Source organism: Lynx canadensis, chromosome A2 (genome assembly GCF_007474595.2).
Source record: "Lynx canadensis isolate LIC74 chromosome A2, mLynCan4.pri.v2, whole genome shotgun sequence".
NCBI lineage: Eukaryota > Metazoa > Chordata > Mammalia > Carnivora > Felidae > Lynx > Lynx canadensis.
The window spans coordinates 109,142,883-109,168,713 of NC_044304.2; the positions used below are offsets into that span (position 1 = coordinate 109,142,883).

The 25,831-nt window shown below is 38.0% G+C and overlaps 1 protein-coding gene across 1 annotated transcript in view; it reads left to right on the forward strand.

Annotated features, from left to right (window-relative positions):
* TSPAN13 (tetraspanin 13) overlaps positions 1-24,772 on the forward strand; it is a 31,745-nt gene extending 6,973 nt beyond the window's left edge. The window contains exons 2-6 of the mRNA XM_030308050.1: positions 15,189-15,356; positions 16,063-16,143; positions 16,773-16,886; positions 18,112-18,225; positions 23,646-24,772. Of these exons, the coding sequence (XP_030163910.1) occupies positions 15,189-15,356; positions 16,063-16,143; positions 16,773-16,886; positions 18,112-18,225; positions 23,646-23,720 (552 nt within the window). The 3' untranslated portion in view covers positions 23,721-24,772. The remainder of the gene's footprint in view (positions 1-15,188; positions 15,357-16,062; positions 16,144-16,772; positions 16,887-18,111; positions 18,226-23,645) is intronic.
* The last annotated feature ends 1,059 nt before the right edge of the window (positions 24,773-25,831 follow it).

The following is a 25,831-nucleotide window of genomic DNA, read 5'->3' on the forward strand; positions in this document are numbered from 1 at the left end:
ACTTTGAAAAAGATCCACTAAGAGGAGTATTCCTGGTTTATGTAAGGGACAGAGACGAGTCCATTGTGACTGAGACAGAATGAGCCAGGTGTGGAGTGGTACAGGATGTGAGTCAGAGAAGGTCTGAGGTGAAGATTGTGAAGGGCCTTGAGAACCCTGGAAGGATGAGAGCTTTTATGCAGAATGAAATGGGCAGCCATTGGTAGCTTTGGGCCTGATTTTCATTTAAAAGATTGTCTGGCTACTGAATTGGGAATAGATGATAGAGGGCAACAATGGAAGCAGTGAGATCATATATAAGGTTACTGCAGTAATTCAGGCGAGAGGTGTACCAGTATAATATCAATGGAACAACATTATTTTCTGATGGTTTGGAATGAGGTGTGAGAGAAAGAGAGGAGTCATGGATTGCTCATGATTTATGGCTTAAGCCACTGTCAAGATGGATCTTCTATTAATAGGAATGGAAAGACTGTGGGTGGACAAAGCTTTGGGAGGAAAATAAGGGGTTCAGTATTAGATATGATTGGCCAATCAGATACCCAAATGGAGATGTCAGGTAGCAGTTAGACTACCAACGGTGCAGTTCAGGGGAGAAAAGTAGCTGGAAGTTTAAATCCTGGGAGCCATCAACATAGAGAATGGTAGTTAGAGATTATATTGGATGACGTCCACAAGTTAGTGAGGTTAGAGGGAGAATAGCACTTATCTGTGGATTGATCCAGGGGCACTCCTAGTAAGAGTTTCAGGAGCCAGGAAAGAAGCCAGAAAAGGTAAGAGGAAAACCTGGTAGAGGTTGGTGTGCTAGAAACCAAGTGCAAATGTTTTTAAGGAGCTAGAATTGAACATCTGTGTCAAATGCTGTTAAGTAAGATGAGGACTAAGACTTGATTCTAGAATTGATCAGTGGAATCATTGGAAATAGCAATTGCCCTCCTCCTTTTCATATGATCAACTCTGTACCTCTCAGCACTATGGGCAAGGTCCTAATCACTTTTCCTTTCCTGGGTGCCCAACACAGCCTTGACATATAGTTGACATTTAGTTAATTGAATGAAGGAGTCAGTGCAGGGCTCTTGCTTCCATAACTCTATTTCTTGTCTCCCAGAACTGCTTCAGAGAAGGAAGGGGTAGGATACAGTTGGAACTTGGTTGGCAGCCGTGAGCACCGCCTCAAACTGTGATCCTTGGAACATGATAAGTCAGGATCCCTTACTTTTGATACCTTCTATATCATTTCTTAGCAGATATTATATAATAAGTATATGTTATTTTGTGCCTGGTAAGTATAAAATCTGCTTGGCACCAGGGAGAACATAAGGAAGAAAAATATGTGACAAATGCACTTCAGGCTTCTTTGTGTCATTTGAAGAATGAAAATGACACAAAGAACTGAGGTCTTGGCTTCAACACTAAATGTCTGGGTATTTAGCAATATCTAGATTATTTATAGAATCTTCAGATTTCTATCCAGATGTTTGGCATGGTAGAAACACAGGCTTGATCATCCATAGTTGAGTTGTTCTTCAGTTTTCCACATTATGCAGAAGTTCAGAGGGAGAATTGAGCGTTCAAGTGTAATTGCTCATTGTGAATGTTGAAGCATGTACAGGGAAGACAGTCTGGGGCCTTTGCTTTCTTTATATGTCTGGGTGGGGGGTACACTTTGGTGGTATAGTCCCTCTGAACCTTATTACTGTTTTGAATTTCTTATCCTCTGCTACCATCACAACCTCTCCCCTGTTTTAGTGCTGACAAACCATTTTTGATTAATTTAACTACAGAATCGAATCCAGTTCTTTTCAAATGTTCTATCTTCCTTTTTCATCCTTAAAGCAGTTCACTTACATAGAATTCAGATGCTAAAAAAATGCAGAAGTAACTAGAAATATTTTGGAAACAATTCACATTTTTCTTTGCATCTCATTTTGAAATGTGGATATTTGATGAAACAATGAAAATCTTTTTTATAGCTTATATAGAGAAAGGATAATCTGGAACATCATTAAGCTAAATTTCTTTCTCCCAAATATTGTATTGGTTAGGGACTAAGCATTTGCCTGTCCTTAAAACATAATGAGTGCTATCATGAGCTCTTTCTCATTCAGCAGTGTATTTTAAGTACCTCTTCTGTACCAGGCACTTAGCCAGGTGCTAGGAATATCAGAAAAACATGTGCCTTGCTTGTGTGGCACTTAAAGTATAGAAGGCTCATTGGAAGAATTGGAAGTATGGCTGGAGGTGGGGAATAGTGGCCAATGAATTACCTCCAGTGGTAATTCAGGCTCTGCACATCCTTGGATTTGTTCGCCTGGGATTTGGACTTTATTCTAAGATGAGAGGCAAAAGATAGCTGGCCTGAGAATGGCCTGATATTGCTGGCTTTAAAAAAGGACCAAAGACCACTGTATTAGCAATAGGTAATAGAAACCCAGCTACTGCTGCTTAAAATAGTAAGCTTTGTTATTTTCATGTAGTAAGATGTCCAGAAGCAGGTAGTCCAGAGCAGGGGCACAATTCAAGGATCTTATCAGGCATCAGTCTTCATTGTTTTCCTGCCCTACCATCCTTGGCATGTAACTTTCTTCCTTTTCACCAAGTTACATCAGCAACTCCAGGCATTATGATTTGTTCCATTCCAGAACAAGAATGATACCGTAAAATGCTTTTCCTTGGAAAGGTGTATCTTTTTTTGAGACAATTTTATTGAGGTATTATTTACATATCATGAGCTGCCCATATTTACAGTATAGAGTTGATAAGTTTTGAAATATATCTGTGAACCCATTGCTACATTCAAGACCTTGAACATATCTATTACCCCTCACAGTTTGCTTATCCTCCTTTGTAATCCCTCTCTCCTGCTGCACAGCCCCTGCTCCCCATGTGCAAGCAACCACTCACCTGCTCAGTAGTAAAATTTAGGCTGGAGTTAAATTTGGTAATTCTCGAGAGCGTGTTTGCACAAAGAAGATGCTGTGGACATTTTTCTGGATCATTGATTTAGCTTCTTGTTTTGTCCTTAGAGTAAAGAGTTTTTGGGAGGGAGGTGTTTTCAGCTAAAAAGGAAGGGCTCATTTTTTTTTAAAAGCCTACATTCAAGGTGAATGATTTAGTCTATGTAGGGAAAGTGGTCTCAATTGTGAAGGCAAAGTCTCTACAAGTATAGAGGTATGAAAAAACTTATGATAAACATTTGCAAGATGAAGCTTGTATTAACCAGAATTCTTGATGGGTTATAGATGAGCTTTAAAGACTACGTTGATGAGAGAGCACAAATTCTTGAAATAATACATAGAATTGGGACATCCAGTAGTTGGATTGTCAAGTATGGCTTGACCAAGGGGATCAGAAAAGGTCAGAACTCTCTTGCTCCTTTTATCTACTTCTCAGCTCAGCTTGCTTACATTCTTTTTGAAGATCTTACCATGTGCCAAGATGGCCACTGGCAGAATCAATTTTAATTGTGCTTGTAACTTACTGTGCCGGAGAAACTAATTTTTTTTTTTTCCTTTCAATATCCCTATTGGTTTATGGACCCATCCCATGGACCAGTAACTGTGGACAGGAGGATGAACAACCACGGTTGATAGGCCTATGTTGTGTGTCTCTGCCACCGGTACTGGTCAGATGGAGCCAGTGAAATACTATAATTAAGAGGTTTACAAGGGGTGGGGCACCTGAGTGTCTCAGTCAGTTAAGTGGCCAACTTCGGCTCAGGTCGTGATCTCACTGGTTCATGAGTTAAAGCTCCATGTTGGGCTCTGTGCTGCAAGCTTGGAGCCTGGAGCCTCTTTCAGATTCTGTGTCTCCCTCTCTCTGCTCCTCCCCCACTCACACTCTGTCTCCCTCAAAAATGAACAAACATTAAAAAAAAAAAAAAAAAAGGTTTACAAGGGATGAATGTGCTGGCTTATAAAGGCAACATGTGTCCATTACAGAGGTCATGCCTCTTCTGAGCAGTAATTTGGTTCTTCTATTCTTAATTCTAGAATATTCTAGCAGCTCCCTCATTCGAAAAGCTTAGTGTTTTGTTTTAGTACTTCAACACAAACCTAAGCTAGATTATAAAGAACATTATACACAATGTATTTTTTTCCTTGTTCTGTAATGGCATTGCATGTATCCAGAAGTGTACAAGTACATGTTTATTAGTGTTAAACAATTTTACCTGCTGCAGTGATGTTGAAGATAGACTTTTTACTCTTCCCCTCTACTCTGGGCGATGCACTGTGTGCTTTTGTGTGAAAGTAGGCCTATGTGACAACATTTCTAGGTTGGGTAAAAGGAAAATAGAAAGCACAAAATGAACAAGCTACCATTTGGTGGTTAACTAATAGAAAAATCCTGTGAGTAGAAGACTTCCCTGTTCTTCTATACATGGCTGTGCAGTCAGGTCTCATAAAGAGTAAGCTAAAGAGATACTGTACAAACCCGTAACGATCTGGCTACAAGGCAAGAAGTACATCTTATGCAGTATAATACTGTCTTCAGTATTATATTTGAGTGTTAATAATTACCTAAATATAATGCTAGGCACTGTGATATGGAGAAAAAAATGCACCAAGCAGAAAGCTCTGCTCTGTGTCGTTGGGCGTGTGACTTAGCCATTCTGATTTATCACCTCTAAGGAAGGGGATATGTCACTGGCCAGGTAGCTTTGTGCCTCACTGTTCTGTGAGTTTGTGCTGTCTTGTGAGCCCTGGTTGAGAATTGCTTTCCCTTCCGCTAGCACCCTCCTGTTGCTTCCTTCCTCACAATCTATCCCTGTGTGAACTACTGTTTCTCCCACCACCTCCTCGTTTTAGGACTTGGTTGGGGAAGTAATGCCAGTTGTAGATACTTTTATAATCTTGCTTTGGTGTGGCTTTTCCATTATAGCTCGTCTAATCTCTCTTCTAGAAGCTCTTTTTATGTGATGTACTTTTCTTTGTTTTAAAGAGAAAACAGGAAGGGTTGGTGCTTCCTGCTCATAAAAACATTGCTATTGCGGAGTTAACGGATCCATAATCTGTTTTTATCAGTACTCTGTCTCCCATGCGAAGGAAACTATTTGTTATAGATCTAAATTTACTTTCTATTACAATTGGTCTCATAAGGAAACTTGTTATTATTGAACAAAGGATTCTTGCAGTTTCTTTGTCTACCAAGTTCTGGTGACAAACTTAGGCTTTTTAATTATACAGTTAGAATTAATTTTATTGGAATCAATAATTTTTAGATCACTAGTTTGGAAGACTTCATCCAGTCCTATTCTCTTCAAAATTACAAACCAACCATAACATATAATTACCACTACTCAGAAATAAATTGTTGCATTACTATCTTTAAAGGGCTTCTTTTCAGTAAGTCAAAAAAATGCTTATAAGCAAGTCTAATTAAAGCCATATCATAAACCTTTGGGTGCTATTTCTAAGTAAAAAAATTGTGTATATTGAGGGCTTTGTGTTACAATGTGTTAGAAACACCAGCCACACAGAACAAAACATTTATATTGTTTTCAATTATTTTATTGAAAAAAAAAAACAACGGGCGCCTGGGTGGCTCAGTCCGTTGAGTGTCCGACTTTGGCTCAGGTCATGATCTCACGGTCCGTGAGTTGGAGCCCTGCATCCGGCTCTGTGCTGTCAGCTCGGAGCCTGCTTCGGATTCTGTGTTTCCTTCTCTCTCTGCCCTTCCCCTGCTTGTGCTCTGTCTCTCAAAAATAAACAAACGTAAAAAAAAAAAAAAAAAAAAAAATTAAAACAAACGTATTTTGGGGGTTATCAGAAAATTGACTAGCCCAATTAAGTTTATGTTTGGACAAAGTATAGTCATAACTGCAAAGTTTGTTTTGGATTGGACAGTTAAATCTATGGTCTCTTCCGTCTTACAGATGAGGATGTATGTGTGTGTGTCAACATGCCTGTGTTTGAGAGCTGGATACAGGAAAGGGAGATAGTGTGGTGTCATTTTCACACATGAGATCATCCAAGTGTGATAGATCTAGGGTGTTGCTTTCTGTTATAAACAAGGGAAGAGTCAGCAAATTATTGGCTACTGCTTTCAAGTATATACCACCGTTGTCTTAAAGCCTTCCTTTTTCCTAAACAGAAGCAAATTACAGGATAGAATGTGGACAGTACTTGCAGGTGCACAGATGAAAATTAATGTGGAATATTTGAGAAATGAATGAGAATATCTTGATTTATATGGCTGTGTTTGAGGAATAGTGGGAACAAAGGTTTGATGAGGCAAGTTACAACAATTTACAAAGGAAGGCACAGCAGGAGGATTGAGAATTGGTGCCCTGGTAAGAAAGGGGATGTTAGATTTTCAGGGCTCATTTAAATTAGGAAATATTTCATGTGCACAGAAAATATGGTAGACTCTTGGGAACCCAACAAGCTAATTACACAGATGCCAGTGTTTTGCCACATCTCCCACTTTTTTAGAAGTTAAGTGTACAGGGGTGCCTGGGTGGCTCAGTTGGTTAAGCGTCTGACTTTGGCTCAAGTCATGATCTCTCGGTTTGTGGGTTCGAGCCCTCCTTTGGGCTCTGTGCTGACAGCTCTGAGCCTGGAGACTGCTTAGGATTGTGTGTCTCCTTTCTCTGCCCCTCCCCCACTCTCACTCTGTGTCTCTCTCAAAAAATAAACATCAAAAAAAATAAAAAATAAATAAAGAAGTTCGGTGTTACAATACAGGTAAAGGATCACTCCATTCCCTTTCCCATTTTTCCCCTCTTGAAAGTAGTCACTGTTTTAAAATCAACATCTGTCATTTCCATCCATGTTTATATACTTATGACAATTTTAACTATTAACCACAAAGAACATACGGTGGCTTTTTATGTGTTTGAAAATTGATGAAGTGGTATGTCTTATCAGTATTTATGTAATGTGTTTCATTTCTTTTCTGTTTGAAACTTATTGATTTAATAGAAATAGATTAAAATCATTTGATTCTACTGTGTGATCACATTAGAGTTTATGAATGTCATATTCATGGTCTCTGAGGTTGTTTTCAATTTTTTACTGTGACAAACAAGACTGCAGGAAAATCCTGATGTATGATGTCTAGTTGGGGACATGGGTATTTCTCTTGGGTATTAATCTAGAAGCAGAATTACTGGTTTAGTAAGGGGTACATTTCTTTAATTTTCCTAGGTGCTGCCAGATTGTTGTGTAAAGTGACTACAAAAATTTACACTTTGACTTAAATGAGTTCTAGACTCTCCACATCATTAGTGTCATCAGGCCTAATTTTTGCATGTGAGATGGTATCCTGTTGTTCTAATTTTTGTTTTCCTGATATATAATGTGATTTAACGTCTTCCGCGTGTTAATTGCCTTTTGGATTCTTCTTCGGTGGATTGCCTATCATTGCCTTTGGCTACTTTACAGTGTGCTTTTTGTCCTTTTAAATTGTTTTGCGGGTATTCTTTAATATTTATGTGCTGGAAATATCCTCTAGTCCTAGGCTTATTCCACAGTTGTCTGGTGGTTTTTTTTTTTTTTTTTTTATCATGTAGAAGGTTTAAATTTTCACATCAGGTGTAGTGTGGGTAGGTAAGAACACAGAATCCACAGCCATACAGCCTCTGGCTTCAGATCCCCTCTTATCCCCAGTTCTGTCCCCTCTTTGCTGTGTAACCTTGGGCAAGTTACTTCACATCTCTGTGCATGACTTTCCCCATCTGGAAAATGGAGGCAGCAGTATTACCTACCTCTTAGAGTACTAAGTGCTTTATGTAAAGGACTTAGAATACTTCCTTGCACATAGTAAACATTACATTAGTATAATATTTGATTTTTGGGGCGTTGTGTTTAAGAAGTTTTTCTTTAACCACAAAGTCAAAACAGTTTTCTCTATTTTTTCCTAAAACTTTAAGTTTTGCCTGTTATATTTAGGGTTTAAATCTATGGTATGAGGTAGGGACTACTGCTATTTTTTGTTTGTTTGTTTTAATGGGCAGGGAATTGTCATAGGGCTATTAATTAAAGACTACTCTTTTCCTACTTATTTGGAATTCTGTCTCCTTCCAAGCCCAGACTATTGGCTTGTTTAGTTTTGTGTCAATGACTTGATTTTAATTACCAAACTGTTACAGTAAGTTGTGATACTTATTTCGATTTGTAACTTATTTGGTTTTTTTTAGTTTTATTTATATGTTTAATTTTACTAATTAAAAAAAATAATAAAACATGCCCAAAAGATGTAGAGTCAGGCTCAGGTTTTGCAGAGTGTGGTGAAAGCAACAAAAAAGAGTCTGGGACAGTTCCTTGTAAGCACTGACAAAGTCAGGTCCATTTGCCACTAAGAGCATTTCTTATGCATAGTGCTGGTGACAGTGCAGCCGGGCTGAGAAAGAGTACAACAGCTATAGCCTTTCTACTTAAGCTTAAAAATGTTCCTAGCCCTTTGGTGACATTTATTCTTTCATGTAAATTAATGGATCATTGTATAAAGTTCTACCCAAAACAAACCTTATTGAGCTTTGACTAGAAACACATTGAATTTGTAGACTAAATTGGAGGTGAATTGATACTTTATTATAGTCAGCGTTCCCACCCGTGAACATGTTATATTTCATTTTAGTTTTTTATGTTCTTCAATTAATTTTATAATTTTCTCCATGAAGGTCTTTAATACTTTTGGTAGATTTATTTCTGTGTACCTGATATTTGCAGGGCTATTACAGATCACCTCCGAAAAAATACATTAAAAATTTGGGGGAATGCATGAGCACACTGTTGATGTTTGTATATTGGTCCTATTTATAGCAACTTTTCTCATCTTACCAATTTTAATATTTGCAGTCTCTTGGATTTCCCATGTGGATACTCCTGTTAATATGGATGACGAGAGCTGTGTTTCCTTCTCATCTGTGTTCAGTGCTCAGGCTTACTCAGTTGTCTAAGATCTCCATTACAATGCTGAATAGAAGGGGTGATAGCACCTTGGTTTTGTTCCTGAATTTTGAAGGAAAGTTTCTCAACTTTTATCATGGAGTATGATTTTTGCCTTGGGTTTTTGATGGCTATTCTTTATCAGTTAAGGAAATTTGGGAGAATTTACTCTTGTTCTCTTTCTTAGAAAATAATTTTGCTGAATGCCTGTCACCTTTTTTTTTTTTCTTTTTTAATAAAGCTTTATTTATCCTTCTTATAATATGCTTCTCTTCTTCCTACTTTCTTTGACTTTGCTGTTTGGCTCTTTTTCCAGTCTCTCTTTTTAAATATGGTTTTGTTTTGTTCATATTGTTTTCATTTCTTCTTTTATCTTTTTAGTCAGTTTAAACATAATAATTTTAGGGGCACCTGAGTGGCTCAGTCAGTTAAGTCCCAACTTCGGCTCAGGTCATGATCTCACTGCTCGTGAGTTCGAGCCCTGCGTCGGGCCCTGTGCTGACAGCTCAGCCTGGAGCCTGCTTCCAATTGTGTGTCTCCCTCTCTCTCTGTCCCTCTCCTGTTAACTCTCTGTCTCTTTCTCTCAAAAATAAATAAATGTTAAAATATTTAAAAAAATAATAATAATTTTAGTCTCATTTGGTTAGTTCTAGTACCTCAACGTCTTGGGGACTCTAATTCTTCTTTTGCTGTGTCTGTTGTATCTCTCTAGTGGTGGATTTTTTTTTTTTCTTATGTGTTTTGTGATTTTTGAGAACAAAGTTTTTACTTTTTTCCCTGGGAATGGTGTGAGGGCTAGGACTTGCAGATGTTCCCCCTGAATCATTTTGAATTTGCTTCTGTGAGTTTTCCTTCCCTAAATACCATCACTGCCTGTGATGAGCTTTTATCTGGATTGCTTGGCGTGAAGCTTCCTGCACGCCTGGGTAGTGACATTGAGACTCCATACGTTTAGACTACGGACTCTAAGCTTGGAGTTTCTCTTTTTTACAAAAAGCTTTTTAAAAGGACTCAAAATTGTTTGCTGTCTTCCTGGATGTGGTAGTACAGTTTCTATAACTGCTTACCCTGAAAATATAGCTTTCTGGAAGACCTCATTATGTTAGCGTCTTTAGTTTCACTTCCCAGTCCTGCCTGGTTTGAAACCCAAGTCCCTCCTCTTTAGGGACTCTTCTGATCTAGGAACTCATTTCTATCCTTCCCATCCAGGAACACCTGCCTACCCCCTACCAGTTGTATGCTTACAGTCTGAGTTTGCATTTTCCCTTCCTTTCTGGCCTATAGGACTTTCCCATAGTTTTTTAGTGCTCAGCTACATATTTAAACAAAATATTACAATTTTTTTCAATAATTTTTATTGAATTTCAGTCTTTTTAAAGTATTTGTAGTAGGAAAGATTCTATGGTAGCTCGGTTGCCCATTATCCCAGAACCCTCTAAGGTAGGCTGAATATTATCCCTCTGTCCCCAAAGGTGTACATCCTAATCTTTGGATATGGGTTGCTATGGTACCTTACATAGCAAAGGGAACTTTGAAATGTGATTACATTAAACATGTTGAGATGGGGAGATTATTCTGGATTATCTGGGAAAGCCCTGTGTAATCATGAAGGCCCTTATAAGAGGGATGCAGGAGGCCTATCCTCAAAGAAAGAGATACGCTGAAAAAAAAAGGTCGTAGTCTGAGAGGTTTGAATATGCTGCACTGCTGGCTTTGAAGGTGGTGGAAGGAGTTACAGGCAATGGAATGCATGTGTCTTCTAGAAGGTGGAAGGGGCAAAGAAGTGAATTCACCCCAAGAGCTTCCAGAAGGAATGCAGCCCTACTGACACTGTAATTTAGCTTAGTAAGAGCCATATTGGACTTCTGAGCTCCAGTATTGCAGCAGAATAAATTTGTGTTGTTTTAAGCGACGAGACTGGTACTAATTTGTTAAAGTGACAATAGGGAACTGATATACTTTCTTCAATGTTCTTAAAGGAGGAGTGCTTTGTATTGTTACAGGGATAGACTGACAACTATGTTAGAGACACAGAGAGTAAACTTGGTGAGGAATACTCTTGACAGAGAGCTATATAGAAGGGAGTAGGCTGTTTCTTCCCCTACTTCAAAAAAAAAAAAAAAATCAGAGCAGAGATACCCGCTAGAATGTTCTAGATAATGTTTCCAATAATAGCATAATGCCTAGCCTGAGACCTGGAATATTTTATAGATGTGATAAAGTATCCTTCTCTTTTAGTTGTGGACATTACTTTTCAAAAGGCAAAAGATTCTTATTAATGAGCCTGTAAGTTGGTAGCTGAGAGAGCAGAAGACAGTTTTCTCATTTTGCTGAGATGTTGCTGCTGTACATAAAGGATTTGGTGTGCTAGGAGGGTGCTGACAAGGATCCCTGAACACTTCACTCCAGCTGCATGGTAGGATTTCATTAGTGGTAAAATATTAGGCCGGTTTCTGTAATTGTTAAGCGAGTTGTTCCTGCCTTGTCCAGTGACAGGTGTGTGAATTGTTCCATATTAGTTCCCTAGGGCTTCTTTGATGAATTACGTACCACAGACATGGTGGCTTAAAAACATTAGACATTTATTCCCACAGTTCAGGAGACGGACGCCCAAAGTCAAGGCATCATCAGGGTTGCACTCTCTCTGAGAGCCCTGGGGGAGCATCTCTTCCTTGCCTCTTTCACCTTCAGGTGGCTGGCAGCATTCCTTGACTTGGAGCCACACCGCTCTCTGCCTCTGTCATTACGTGGCCAACTCCTCTCTGTGTCTCCCTCTGCGTCTGTCTTATAAGGATATTTGTGATGACATTTAGGGTCAACCTGATCATCCTGAATAAGCTCCTCAAGATTTTTAATTTTGTCACATAAAATAATATTCATTCTTTTGTTCTACAAAATAATATTCATAGTATGGTCATTTTTTTGGGCTTACTACCTACTCCTTTACTATTTCTTTGCAGTGTTTGGCCTCCTCTATTTATCTGGATTTTTTGGATTATTGTTATGCCCTCTGACCCATCCTATAAAAATATCTGATAAAGAGATTGTCCCATTGTAATTTTTTATTCTCTCCTACACTGACTTCTAGAGCAAGGGCCCGCAAACCACAGCTCATGGGCCACATCCGTTCCACTGCCTGTTATTGTAGACTGTCAGCTAAGAATGGGTTTATATTTTCAAATGATTGAAAAAAATTAAAGGAAGAGTAATATTTTAGTGCATACAAAAATTACATGAATTTAAATTTCAGTACCTGTAAATGAAGTGTTATTGGAATACAGACCTGCTCATTCATTTGCTGATGCTTTTGTGTTACAGTAGCAGAGGTGAATAGTTGTGGCAGAGACTGTGTGATCCCCAAGGCCAGATGGTCGCTATCTGGCCCTTTACAGAGAAAATTGGCCCACCTTTGTTCTAGTAGGGCTTATTCCTGGCCTTTAGCGTATAGTGAGCACTAGTCATTTGTTACTGAGTATTTGACTTGTAAGAATTTCATCAACATAGTAAGGATTTGATATGATTCCCAAAAGGATTTTTTAAAACTAGGAGGTTAGTGGGGCACCTGGGTGGCTCAGTCGGTTAAGCGTCCGACTTCGGCTCAGGTCGTGATCTCACGGTCCGTGAGTTCAAGCCCCGCGTCGGGCTCTGTGCTGACAGTTCAGAGCCTGGAGCCTGCTTCGGATTCTGTGTCTCCCTCTCTCTCTGACCCTTCCCTGTTCATGCTCTGTCTCTCTCTGTCTCAAAAATAAATACACATTAAAAAAAACAATTAAAAAAAAACAAACTAGGGGGTTAGAAGAAGTGTAATTATTCTATTATTCATGCTTCTGATCTTTTTGGCTCTAAGACTCAAAGAATTAGAGAGTGATAACCCCGCTTCCAAATTTAATTGAGTTAGGAAATAGGCATCATACCTAGGAACTGAAGTTGGGAAGTGTGATGGTTATTTTATGTGTCACGTCCAGGCTATGGTGCCCAAATATTTGATTGAATGCTAGTGTATCTATTGATTTGAAGGCATTTTTTGGATTTAACATTTACTCTGAATTGACTTTAAGTAAAGCAGATTACCCCATTGTGGTGTGCCTCATCCAATCAGTTGGAAACCTTAAGAACAAAACCCGAGATTTCTTTCTTTTCTTTTTCTTCTTCTTTTTTTTTTTTTTAATGTTTATTTATTTGAGAGAGACAGAGACGGCATGAGTGGGGTACAGGGCAGAGAGACAGGGAGAGAGAGAGAGAATCCCAAACAAGCTTCATACTGCCAGCATGAGTTTGACGCGGGCTCGAATTTACAAACCCCGAGAGATTATAACTTGAGCCAAAACCGAGACTCCGACACTTAACTGACTGGGCCACCCAGACGCCCCAAGACTGAGGTTTCTTAAAGAAGACAGATTTCTGCCTCAAGACTGTATCATAGAAAGCCTGCCTGAATTATCAACCTGCTGTCCTTGTCCTACAAATTATGGACATGCTGTCCCCACAACTGCATGAGCCAATTCCTTAAAATACATCTCTATTTCTAAATATATATCCTATTGGTTCTCTTGCTCTGGCTAACCCTGACTGATACAGCAGGTTACTGTGATGTGTTGCAAATGTGGAGCATCTGAAGTGTTGGGTCCCACGATGCAGTGAGGATGCTGAGTGTAGGCAAGGCAAAGGGCTGTCCCTTCATCAACTCCCCTCGTTCCATACCTTGTGCAAGGAAATGTGTTATATTTGGATACCATAGAGTCTGAAATAAGCTCACTGGTGATGGAGTAGAAGATTTTTTCTCAGTCCAAGATAGCCTGAGGTCCTGAGAAGATGGTAAGTGAGGTGATAAAAACAAGACAGAAGCAAACGGGCTTGCTGATAGGAGAACTGGAGAAAACAAGAGAGGGACCAAGCAACTTCCGGATGGCAAAGTTTTTGAGAATTTCTTCCTTCTTCTTCAACCTCTGAAGACAAAAGCTTTTTGTGTATAATAACTGCAGTGGAGGACACTGAGTCCATGTATCTCCCTAACTTGGTTCTGTCACACTGCACACTGTTTCTTTCCTTCTCAAGTTCTGCTTTATGATAAATGGATAAAAATACAAATAGGTGTCCTGTTTGTCAATGTTTGGCAGCTTTGCTTGTGTCTCGACATGTGTAAGAATTTTTAGATACCAGGATATTTAAAATTTGTGTTAATAAACTGTAATTACATATGGAAAATAAAATATTTGAATAAAAATCCATTTGAGTGACTGTTGATTTATATTTCACAACAAATTTTATTGGGTCTTGAAATGGTGCTAGAAAGTACATTTTATGATTTTATGTATTTTGATTCCTCTCAATTGTGCTACACCGTCACCTGCTCCAAGAAATGGTTGGCTCTCAATTGAGAGCCATCCCTCCCACATACCTGTTTGAGCTTTATCTTCTATCAGTTCATCATAATCTTTCTAAGGCATGCTCTTTATTTGCTCTTTTAAAGAAGTAATTGTAACTTTGAGTTTTACAGGTAAGTTTCACTTACCTCTTCACTTGGTTTTATTTTATGAGTAAATGATTAGAATGTAAAATAATTTCTTCTTGCTCAGAATGCCATTTTACTCAAAATAGTGCAAGTCTCTTACACTGTTTTTGTCCTAAGAGTTTTAATGATCTTTCACTGTCTGAATTCAAATAGAATACATAATGACATCTAAAGAAGTTATTTTCAACAGTTCCTTGAGAAATTTTGGACTGGTCGTAAGGCCTGGGTTCTGAGATAGGTTTCAGGGCTATAGACAGATAAGAAGATGGGGGCCCATTCTCAAGGTGCTCTGAGTCTCCCAGGAAAGACAGGCTTGGCGACAGAATGTGAGTGTGTTGAAGGGAACAGTAGAACCATATTTAAAGAACAGAGTTTATTAGGGATGGGGAAGGTTACAGTGCAACTGGGCTTTGAAGGAAACATAAGTGATTACCATGTGAAGAAATCAACATGTTGGACTGAGATGTATTGGCATTGAGAAGTTCTTCATATGCCATTATTTCAAAAGCATAGGGAGAAATCATGTAGAGCTTAGTAAACCAGATGACCTCTGAGTCTCCGTAATAATTTCATAGATTATTATTATTTTTTTTAAAGCATGACTGATTTGTTAAAACAACACTATCTACTAAGATTTGGGTGTATTCTAGTATTGAGTATGAGCAGTCATTTGTAAGATACTGAAAAATGTTCTTGATATTATTATATAAATTGATGTTTTTCTCCCCTGTTTCTCTTTCCTTTTTCCCCTACCCCTTCCCTGGCCCTTTTGATTGTTTTTGCAGTTGGTTAGTCTGTTGCTAATTGGAATCGCCGCATGGGGCATTGGTTTCGGGCTGATTTCCAGCCTCCGGGTGGTCGGCGTCGTCATTGCAGTGGGCATTTTCCTGTTCCTGATTGCCTTGGTGGGGCTGATTGGAGCTGTAAAACACCATCAGGTGTTGCTTTTTTTTGTATCCTTTTTTAAAAGCCGAATTTTTACCCCAGTTGAATTCATTCTTACCTTTATTGATTATTCTTTCGATAACTTACAACGGATTTGGAATTATCATTAGGAAATTAATTGCCAGACAGCAACTCCTAGCATGCCCTATGTGTATTTGTTGTGTAATCACAACAATTTGTTGTGTAATCAACATTAGGAATGTTTCTTAATGGTGAAATTACTGTATGTTCATATGTTTCCATTTTCTCCTTTTCACATCGTGAAGAGTGTATTCTGAGAGTTCAGTATAGTCCTCTTTATGTGTTGCAAATTCAAAGTTACGTTGAACTGATTCAGTGACCTATAGACCCGTTCTAGAAGGTTAATATTTGGTTGAGAATTTCAGTGATTGTTTTTTAGATTTAATAGTAAGAAATCTTACGTATGTTTATCTATACTTATTTCTTGTTTTATACATGTAAAAATGTTTATTATAATCTAAATGAAGTTCTGGTAGATCAGCTGTTAGTTAAATATTAGTATTTTTTATTATGAACTTATACCTACAGTGTATTAATGAAAATAACAATCGTGTGTCTTCTTTTTGAACTTTCTCTAGGTGCCATTTGTTCTGTTTTCTGATTGAATCCCTTCTAGTACATTCTGATGTTGTCAGTACCTCTATTTTATATTATTTTAAGAGTATCAAGAAATGCCTTAACTTCAATTCTCAGTACATGATTATTCTCTTACTCGTATTTGTTGTTCAGTTTTCTGTATCATGTGCTTGCTTAGCCCTGAACGAGGAGCAACAGGTAAGCAAAGGCATTTATCTCCAGCTTTGTTAGACCACATAGGGTGTGTAAGAAAAAAGGGGAGAAATGATTGGAATATAAAGTAACTTGCTCAGAATGGCATTTCACTCCACATACCTAACATCTTTTGTTCCTGATTGCCTTCGTGGGGCTGATTGGCGCCCTGAGACACCATCAGGTGTTGCTATTTTTTGCATCCTTGAAGTAGAATTTTGCCTTCCCTGGGTAAAAAGTGCTACTACTAAAAGATGTTCACCCAGTCTTTCCCCACCATTATGCAATGAAACATTTGTGATTCCATTCTAACAGCTACGCTTTCCAAACTCTAATTGGTAAAAGAATAAGGATCTCTGGGGCAATGGAAAATTTGTCTTGTTTCAGTCTGAGAATTTTTTGAACTAAGTGCTTTTTTAAAAAATGCATGTAAAAATTGAGACTTTTCATTCTTGGGATAGACACAGTGCTTTAATTTTTGTTCCAGATTCAGTTCTTGCCCTTTGAAAACTTCTAATGGTCTTCCAAAGAGTATTTATTTTAGATACTCTCAGTATTAAAAGTTGCAGTCTCTAGCTTTATACATTTTGTCCAGGGATAACACATCTTAATGCACATACTAATGCATTTTCTAGGGTCAGCTTCTCGAAGTTGGTTGGAACAATACAGCAAGTGCTCGAAATGACATCCAGAGAAATTTAAATTGCTGTGGGTTTCGAACTTATAACCCAAATGACACCTGTCTGGCTGTAAGTACAAAGCATAATGTATTTTTTGGAGATGTATTGCATACAGATGAATAATGATTACCATGAAAGAAATGGATTTTCTGATGCTCAGTTGTATTTTTAAAATGCTTTACATATACCATGGACATTATTGTATCATTTGTCCTCAAGTATCCACTCCTGAGAGTGCTAAATATCCCAGGGCCCTGCCAGACACAGATGTTTCTGGTTCTGCCCCTAATTCATTCCCATTCTACTCTTTCTAAAACAAGTTGTGAAAGAAAAGTAAGAGCCCATCAGCCTTCAAGATGCAGAGGAGCCGTACAAATATCTTGGTTTTGAAACATATCAGGGTAGTGGGAGGAGACCTGTCTATCCTAAATTGTGCTTTTTAACCATTTAAATGTCGCGGGAGAAGGATATGTGGATCCTATTTCCTCCCTCCCTCCTTCCCCATTACAACTTCATGCTCCTTCTGTGTGGGAGCTGAGCTAGCAATGGGCAAATTAGAGCCATACTGTTGTCCCAGGCCAGACCCCTATATGAGGTTGGAGTTGGAGCTTAGCTCTCCTAGGAAGTTCACATGTGTTAAAATTTTGGGGAAACTCCTATAACCATCTCTCTGAGCCCTGAACTGGCTTGTCCCTCAATGAAGCCTCTTTCATGGGATTATTAACTTTCTACTGCTGTGGAACACACGAACAACACCTGTGTATTATCTCAGTTTCCATGGGTCAGAAGTGTGAGTGTGGCTTAGTTGGGTCTTCCACTTAGGATCTCCCTTGGGGGAAATCAAGGTGTTGGCCAAGGCTGTAGTCTCATCAGAGGCCTAGGGTCCTCTGACAAGCTCAGTGGGTTCTTGGCAGAATTGGGTGTCTGTCTGGTGGTTGTAGGACTTAGGTCCTGTTTTCTTGCTCTCACAATATGGCAGCATCAAAGTCAGCTTGATAATTTCCATTCTGTTAAGATGATATCTTATGTAACACACCGCAAACATGGGAGTGACTGTCTATCGTATTCACAAATCCCATCCACAGTCAAGGGGGGTGATTACTCAAGGTGTGTACACTGGGGGTGGGAATCGTGTGAGCCATCTAAGAATTTAGGACAGTACTAAATAGCCAAGGCCCAGACTGGATATAATACTCAGCCACTCATTTTTATGTGGGTTCAATTTTTATCGGCTTTTTATAACTGTACTTTGAAATAAAAGTCCTCTTTTTTTTTTTTTTTTAAATTGATACAGAGCTGTGTCAAAAGCAGCCACCCATGTTCACTGTGTGCTCCAATAATAGGAAAATATGCTGGAGAGGTTTTGAGATTTGTTGGTGGCATTGGCCTCTTTTTCAGCTTCACAGAGGTATGTGCAAATAACTTGCTATCTTTCCACTTTTGTCATAGGGATCCATTTTATATGGCAAGAGAGCATTACATTTTACCTTAGCATGGCCCTTAACTTTTGTAATGTATCAATGAATATTTTCACTGAGACTTAGTATTATAATTGTTTGAACCCTGGCTTGAAATCAGAAGACCTCACAGATCTAGCATGAACTTTAGACAGGGTGAGATGCTTCATCATTAAATCATTTAAAATTTAATGAACTAATAAAATGAATTTGGACTGGTTTATTTCTAGAGTCTCTTCTATTTATAGAGTTGTATGATAAATTATAATTTTAAATTTTGGAATAGGTAAGACATTCGTACCGTTTAATATATATAGTATATAACACATACACACATATACACATATAAAGATAAGCTTTGAAAAATTGCCTTCCAAACCCATCCTCCGTTGTTCCTAGCCTTCCAAAACCTAGAGGTAAACAGTATTATTGATTTCTTATTTATATAACTTGTATTAATATATTTTTCATATTAATACAGTTACAGATAATATATGTGTCTGTAAGCAAAACCACACTCATATTGTTTGATAATTGTAGAGGAATGCTAATTCCTTTTGCATTGTCTTTATTAAATTCTCAATCTCTGTGGACATTTCTTGATAAAGCTGAGTTGGCAATATGTACCAAAATTTTTTTAACTCATACATTATTTTGAGAGAGCGAGCGAGAGAGAGAATTCCCAACAGGCTCAGCACTGTCAATGCAGAGCCTGACATGGGACTCAGACTCATGAGCCGTGAGATCATGACCTAAGCCAAAATCAAGAATCAGGCACTTAACTGACTGAGCCACCCAGGCACCCCTATAGCACATTATATATGTGCTATATATTATATATTTTATATATAATATATTTACATATATATATTTATATGTTATATACATGTATATATGTTATATATTTTATTGTTTTCAGTTTCCTTTTTTTTCTCCTCGTGAGAAGAAAAAATTCACACTTGGCTGTTATTTACAAAGTGGAGATAAAGACCAAGGTTAATATTCATTTTTTAAAAGAAGTCTCCCCTGACATCTCTTCCTATTCTAAGCATTTTTTCTGTTTCACTTTTTCTCAAGAAAGAGCTGTCTAGTGGGTTGGTTGTAACATCGGACAAGAAAATTGATGTATTGTTTAAAAACAATTTTGTGCATTATTTCTTCCTTTCCTTTAATCAGTATGATTTTTTTTCCCCATGAAACAACTTAAAAATACAGATAGAAAAAAATCGGGATGAGCCATCTCCATTACCCCATTAGCCAGATTCGACAATTATCAGGATTTTGCTACTTGGTTTCCTTTTTATTTTGGGATTTATTTTGAGAATTTAATTCTTTATTTATTTTTTATTTTTTTAAAATGTTTATTTAAAAACAAACCATGGGATCATGACCTGAGCTGAAATAAAGAGTTGGATGCTTAACCAGCTGAGCCACACGGGTGCCCTGAATTTGATTCTTTTGAGCAGCTCCGTTTTCTTCTCATCAGGTTACACTACCTTCAATTATGCCTATTTTTTTTTTTTAATTTTTTTTAACGTTTATTTATTTATTTGTTTTGAGACAGAGAGAGACAGAGTATGAATGGAGGAGGGTCAGAGAGAGAGCGAGACACAGAATCTGAAACAGGCTCTAGGCTCTGAGCTGTCAGCACAGAGAGCCTGATGCGGGGCTTGAACTCACAGACTGCGACATCATGACCTGAGCCGAAGTCGGACACTTAACCAATTGAGCCACCCAGGCGCTCCACCTATTTTTTTTTTTCTAAAAACAGACTTTATTTATTATTTTTTTGGAGCAGGTTTTGGTCCATAGCAAAACTGAGAGAAAGGTACAGAGATTCCCATATATCCCTGCCCTTAGAAAGGCATGCATAGTCTCCTCCATTGTCACCGTTACTCACCACAGTGGGACATTGTTACAATTGATGAACCCACAATGACACATCATAATCACTCAAAGTCCATAGTTTATGTTAAGGTTTACTTTTGTACATCATATGGTTTGGACAAATGTATAATGACATGTATTATAATGACATCATTATAATATCATACAGAATATTTTTTGCTGTCCTGCCCTGTAGGTCTTCTCTGTTCTGCCTATTCATCCCTCCTCCTACTGTTTGTTTGTTTGTTTGTTTATCATTTCTGTTAAGAATATAAACTCTTGAGTCTTAGGTATCTAAGAGCTAAGAAGACATTGTTCTTTCATAGACTCTTGCTTTATATTTTATATACCATGTCCTTTGAAACCTGGTTAGAGATTTTAAAAATAATTATTCCCACATGATATTTTCTGGATAGTAAATATTTTATAGGTACTCTCACTTTTCAATTTTTTGTTGTATTCAGTATTTCACCGAATCATAGGGATGAGGCTAACTAACCGAACCAATGATTTCCTCTCATAGGTGAAACAGAATGATTTGATTTGAACTATTTATCATGCCTGAAAATAAACTTAAACCCTAAAAGAACCATTTAGAATCTGAAAAAAAAGTTAAAAAGTTAGCACACGTTCTTTGTAGAAACCGTAGAAAATACAGAAAATTATTAAGATGAAAAATTACGTGTATTTACTAACTAAAATTACAAATACCAATCTTTATATTTTGGCATATTACCTTTTGTCTTCCTATATTTAACAAATAAACATAAAGCATAATATATAGGCTTATGACACAATTTCTATGTTGGTGACCTGCATTCTAGATGTAGGTTCTAGGATCAGCCGAGTTCATGATCCCTTCTAGTCAAAGTTACCCTTGAAAATCTTCAAATCATTTTAAGCAGCTTTGTAAGCTTAAAATCCATTATCTAACTTTGATCTTTTTGCACTTTGGGTGTGGCCTCCCTTCCAAACTCCCTGGAAATGAGGGATGAGATAGTGGCTCAACAATAAGGCAAAAGTAGAGACTGTCTCATTTTGTCACAGCTGAATTGGAAGAATTAAGTTTTGGTAAAATGTGGCCTCCGATTATGAGGGTCTAATTTTACCCATTTGCTTTGTTTCCCCTAAGAACTGTAACGTACACTATCGGCATATATCCAGGGCTGATAGAATATTTAAGGGGCGTCTGAGTGGCTCAGTCAGTTTAGCATCCAACTCTTGATTTCTGCTCAAGTCATGATCTCCTGATTTGCAGGATCTGGCCCTGTGTTGGGCTCTGCAATGACAGCAAGGAGCGTGCTTGGGATTCTCTTTTTCTGCCCTTCCGTCTCTCCCTCTCTCTCTCAAAATAAATAAGTAAACATTAAAAAAAAAAATTAAAACCTCAAAAATTCTCACCAAAAGCTCTTCCCTTGTGCAGCATTTCTGAGGCAGAGTGAAGGAAATGATGCTTGGGCGGGTTGGGGGGTGTCCACGGAGTTGCTCTTTGACAACGGGTGTGTAAATATTTCAGCATTGTAACAACCAGCCTGGTTGAAGTGGTAGGTGGAATGTAAGCCTGGGAATGGCCTTCAGCACATCAGATTTCACATACAACCACAAACACTGAGAGCATCACTCCAGGTTTGAACCACGGTTCTAGCACTCGTGACCTGTGTGACTATCACTCGGTTATTTAGCCTCTCTTGGCCTCAGTTCCTTTGCTAGTGGAATAAGGATAATAATGATAGTTCCCATCAAGTAGGGTGTTTGGGAAGTTGTTTGAATTTGTAAAGTGTGAAGAACAGAGCATGTCACAAAGTACTCTTGATGTGTTAAGTAAATTCCTTTTCTCCCCCTGTCGTATGTATTTCAACCCAAACTTTCCACTTCCTTAAAGTAGACTTATTTTTCCTTGATTCACCTCAGCGATCGTAGTTCCATCAGCTCTTACGTGTTGTAACTAATCAGTGCTGGTCGTCAATTTTATAACAACACCGGTGTTATTATTGTGGTAAGGGAGAAAATTGTGGAGTGATCGTAATTCTCTAGAAGTAGTTTAGAGGGCTCATGAGTAGTAATGAAGTCAAATATACAAAATTTAGGTGAAAAGTTGTTACAGATCTAAAGTGGAAAATATAATTTGAAATTCATATTGTTCTGTTAAATTTTTATATCTTTTCAGTCTAGGAATTTTTGATTATTTTAAGTAAATCAACTTTGAGAGGGCAGAAACAGAATGAACACATTTCTTAAAAAAAAAAATTATGTTGGTTAACGCTTTGGTAAACCTGGTGTAAGAAACAGCACAATAACAACTTAGTACTTTTCTAAAATTACGGATCTTTGTGCCCTTCGGGAGGTAGGAATTGTAACATTTTTTAATGATCTCCATTAGCAAAATTTGTTACTGTGGGGTTTTTGTTACTGCTGAATTTTCCCTCAACTCAGCTTGTTTCTGAATTATCAGAATATGTGATATTTTAGCTATCCAGACAATTCAGTGTTTGTAATAGGTTCCTAGTGCTGCTCTAACAAATAACCACGATTGGAGTTGCTTCAAGCAACACGGGTTTATGATTTTATGCTGCTAGAGGTCAGAAGTGTCACATGCAGACTCCTTCTGGAGGCTTTCTGGGAGAGCCTGTTTCCTTGCCTTTGGCAGCCTCTAGAGCTTCCTAGAGTGCGCAGCTTGTGGCCGTGGCCTCCATCTTCGAAGGCGGCACGTGGACTTCGCCTCCATCGTCGAAGGCAGCAGTGCAGCATCCTTTCTCTGACTGTCCCCTCTTCATCTGTCATCACATCACCCTTTCTCTGTGACTCTGATTTTGTTTGTCCTTCTTCCTTCTTATGATTACATCAGCCAGCCCACCCACATAATCTCCCTGTCTCAAGATCTTTAACCCAATCACATCTGCATAGTCCCTGTTACCATGTAAGGTAACCTATTCTGTCAGGTTCTGGGGATTATGTTGCAGACATCTGTGGAAGGCCATTATTTGGCCTACCACAGTAGTCATAGTAATTGTTCTTAGGGCCTCTAATTTGGGCTAGTCACTACACTTTATTATTTTTTATTTTTTTATTTTTATTTTTTTTAAGGAAATCATTTTTTTTTTAATTTTTTTTTTTTAACGTTTATTTATTTTTGAGACAGAGAGAGACAAAGCATGAACGGGGGAGGGTCAGAGAGAGGGAGACACAGAATCCTAAGCAAGCTCCAGGCTCCGAGCCATCAGCACAGAGCCCGATGCAGGGCTCGAACTCACGGACCGTGAGATCATGACCTGAGCCGAAGTCGGCCGCTCAACCGACTGAGCCACCCAGGCGCCCCTAGTCACTACACTTTAAAAGGAAAAAAGAAACCTCTTCCTCTTTGAACAAATAATGCAAAGCGCTTCAGAGGTCCAGAATTATGTATTGATGCACTGAAGAAATATATACAACTGTTACTTTCTCTTTCTTTTTCTTTTTCTTTTTTTTTTTTTTTCTTCTATTCCAGATCCTGGGTGTTTGGCTGACCTACAGATACAGGAACCAGAAAGATCCTCGTGCTAATCCTAGTGCATTCCTTTGATGCGAAAACAAGGAACATCTTTCATATTCTGATCTTGTTCACTTTCTCTAACTTAAAGTTCAGCTAATTTGCCTGTTTAAGGAAGCAGTATCTGAAAAGTTACATTATTGACAGTGGAATTATATATTTTTTATTCTTACGTTTCTCTAAATGTTTTCCTTTTCCATTGCTGAAAAAAATTAGATACTCGTGGTCTCCTCTGAACCTCAGTGGTACCTGTAATCTACTGTATTCACAGTGTCTGGCACTGTCCACTGTGGCCTTTCTTAGCATTTTTACCTGCAGAAAAACTTTGTATGGCACGATTGTGTTGATCATATTGTAAATCTAAATATACATCTCACTGGAATAATTAATTGTATGTAGCACTGTGCTGTGTAGATAGTTCCTACTGGAAAGAAGAGTTGACATTTATTAAAGCCAGAAAGGGTGAGATTCTGTTAGGTTAAATTCAGTAAGGGAAATCCAAATTCCCCCATTTTTCTTTTTTTTTTGTCTTTTTAGGAAAGTTGTATTGTGAAAATTGTTAACATAAAAGTGATAATTTAGTTCCAGTAGTCTTTTATGATTACACTAATGTAGCCTAGAAATAGCTATGTCTTTAGGAACGTGTGGTTTAGTTTTTGATTCTTATAGGTAAGTACAAAGGAGAAATGGTCTCATGAATGTTCTGATGTGTAACATTTGCTTCAGGTTTCGAGATGTAATGAGTTTGGGAAATTGAGAAAGTCTAGCTATGTAGCCTTCTTATTCTTTTATAATAATTTGAAGTCCAAAAGACTGCATTTTTAAACAAGTTACTATTAATGCATTGGCCCATGTAGCAAAAAGATATTTGATTATCTTACAAATTGTTAAATACCTTTTTCATGAATTTTCTCAGTATTGTGACAGCAACTTGTCAAATCCAAGCATATTTGAATGTGAGCTCTCATAATTTGAATTTGAAATAGTATTGTGGTTCTGTGGATTATGTTAAAAAATTAAAGAATGGAAACCTTTCTTTGTGTGTGAATGTTTCAATTAAATTAATGGAAGAATTGCTAAATGAATTCAGTGAAATGGAATTCTTTTCTTTATTGCTTTATTCGCTCTGACCGACAGTCCAGTCCTGCCATTGTAGTGTATAATCTAGCCATGGAAATGAACTCCCAGCATTGATGTCTACTGGTAGTCCTCCCCACATTCTTTGTTGAAATGTTTCAGTGTTTAATATTTTCTCCACATTGAGAATTCTCCATAGCATTTTTTTTTAAAAGAGAAGTCATTCGTATTTATTTGTGGAAAATATGTAAGTTCCTTCATGTTATTGACAGTTCATAAGTTCTTGCATTCTATGTGCTATATAGTGTTTTATTGGTAATTGTCACGGCGATGGGTTTTAGGCCAAGAAAGGGGGCAAATGGTCGATATATAGAATTTTAGAGCATTTGGTGGTGGTGTCACCTCTATGACTCTGGAAGACGGGCTGATCTTACAAGAAAACCAAATTGTGCAGTTCCCATGGTACTGTAAGGAAGGAAAAATAGTTTTCCCTTTGCTCTTCCCAGTTCTTGTCTTAGACCATGTGTAAGAAAAGTCAGATCAACAAGGGAAAAACAGGTTTATTAACATGAATATCTTATGTATACATAGGAAATACCCCTGAAAACTGAGAAACTCCCCATGATAGCCCAAGACATCATCTTTTTTTTTTTTATATATATATGAAATTTATTGACAAATTGGTTTCCATACAACACCCAGTGCTCATCCCAAAAGGTGCCCTCCTCAATACCCATCACCCACCCTCCCCTCCCTCCCACCCCCCATCAACCCTCAGTTTGTTCTCAGTTTTTAACAGTCTCTTATGCTTTGGCTCTCTCCCACTCTAACCTCTTTTTTTTTTTTTTCTTCCCCTCCCCCATGGGTTCCTGTTAAGTTTCTCAGGATCCACATAAGAGTGAAACCATATGGTATCTGTCTTTCTCTGTATGGCTTATTTCACTTAGCATTACACTCTCCAGTTCCATCCACGTTGCTACAAAAGGCCATATTTCATTTTTTCTCATTGCCACATAGTATTCCATTGTGTATATATACCACAATTTCTTTATCCATTCATCAGTTGA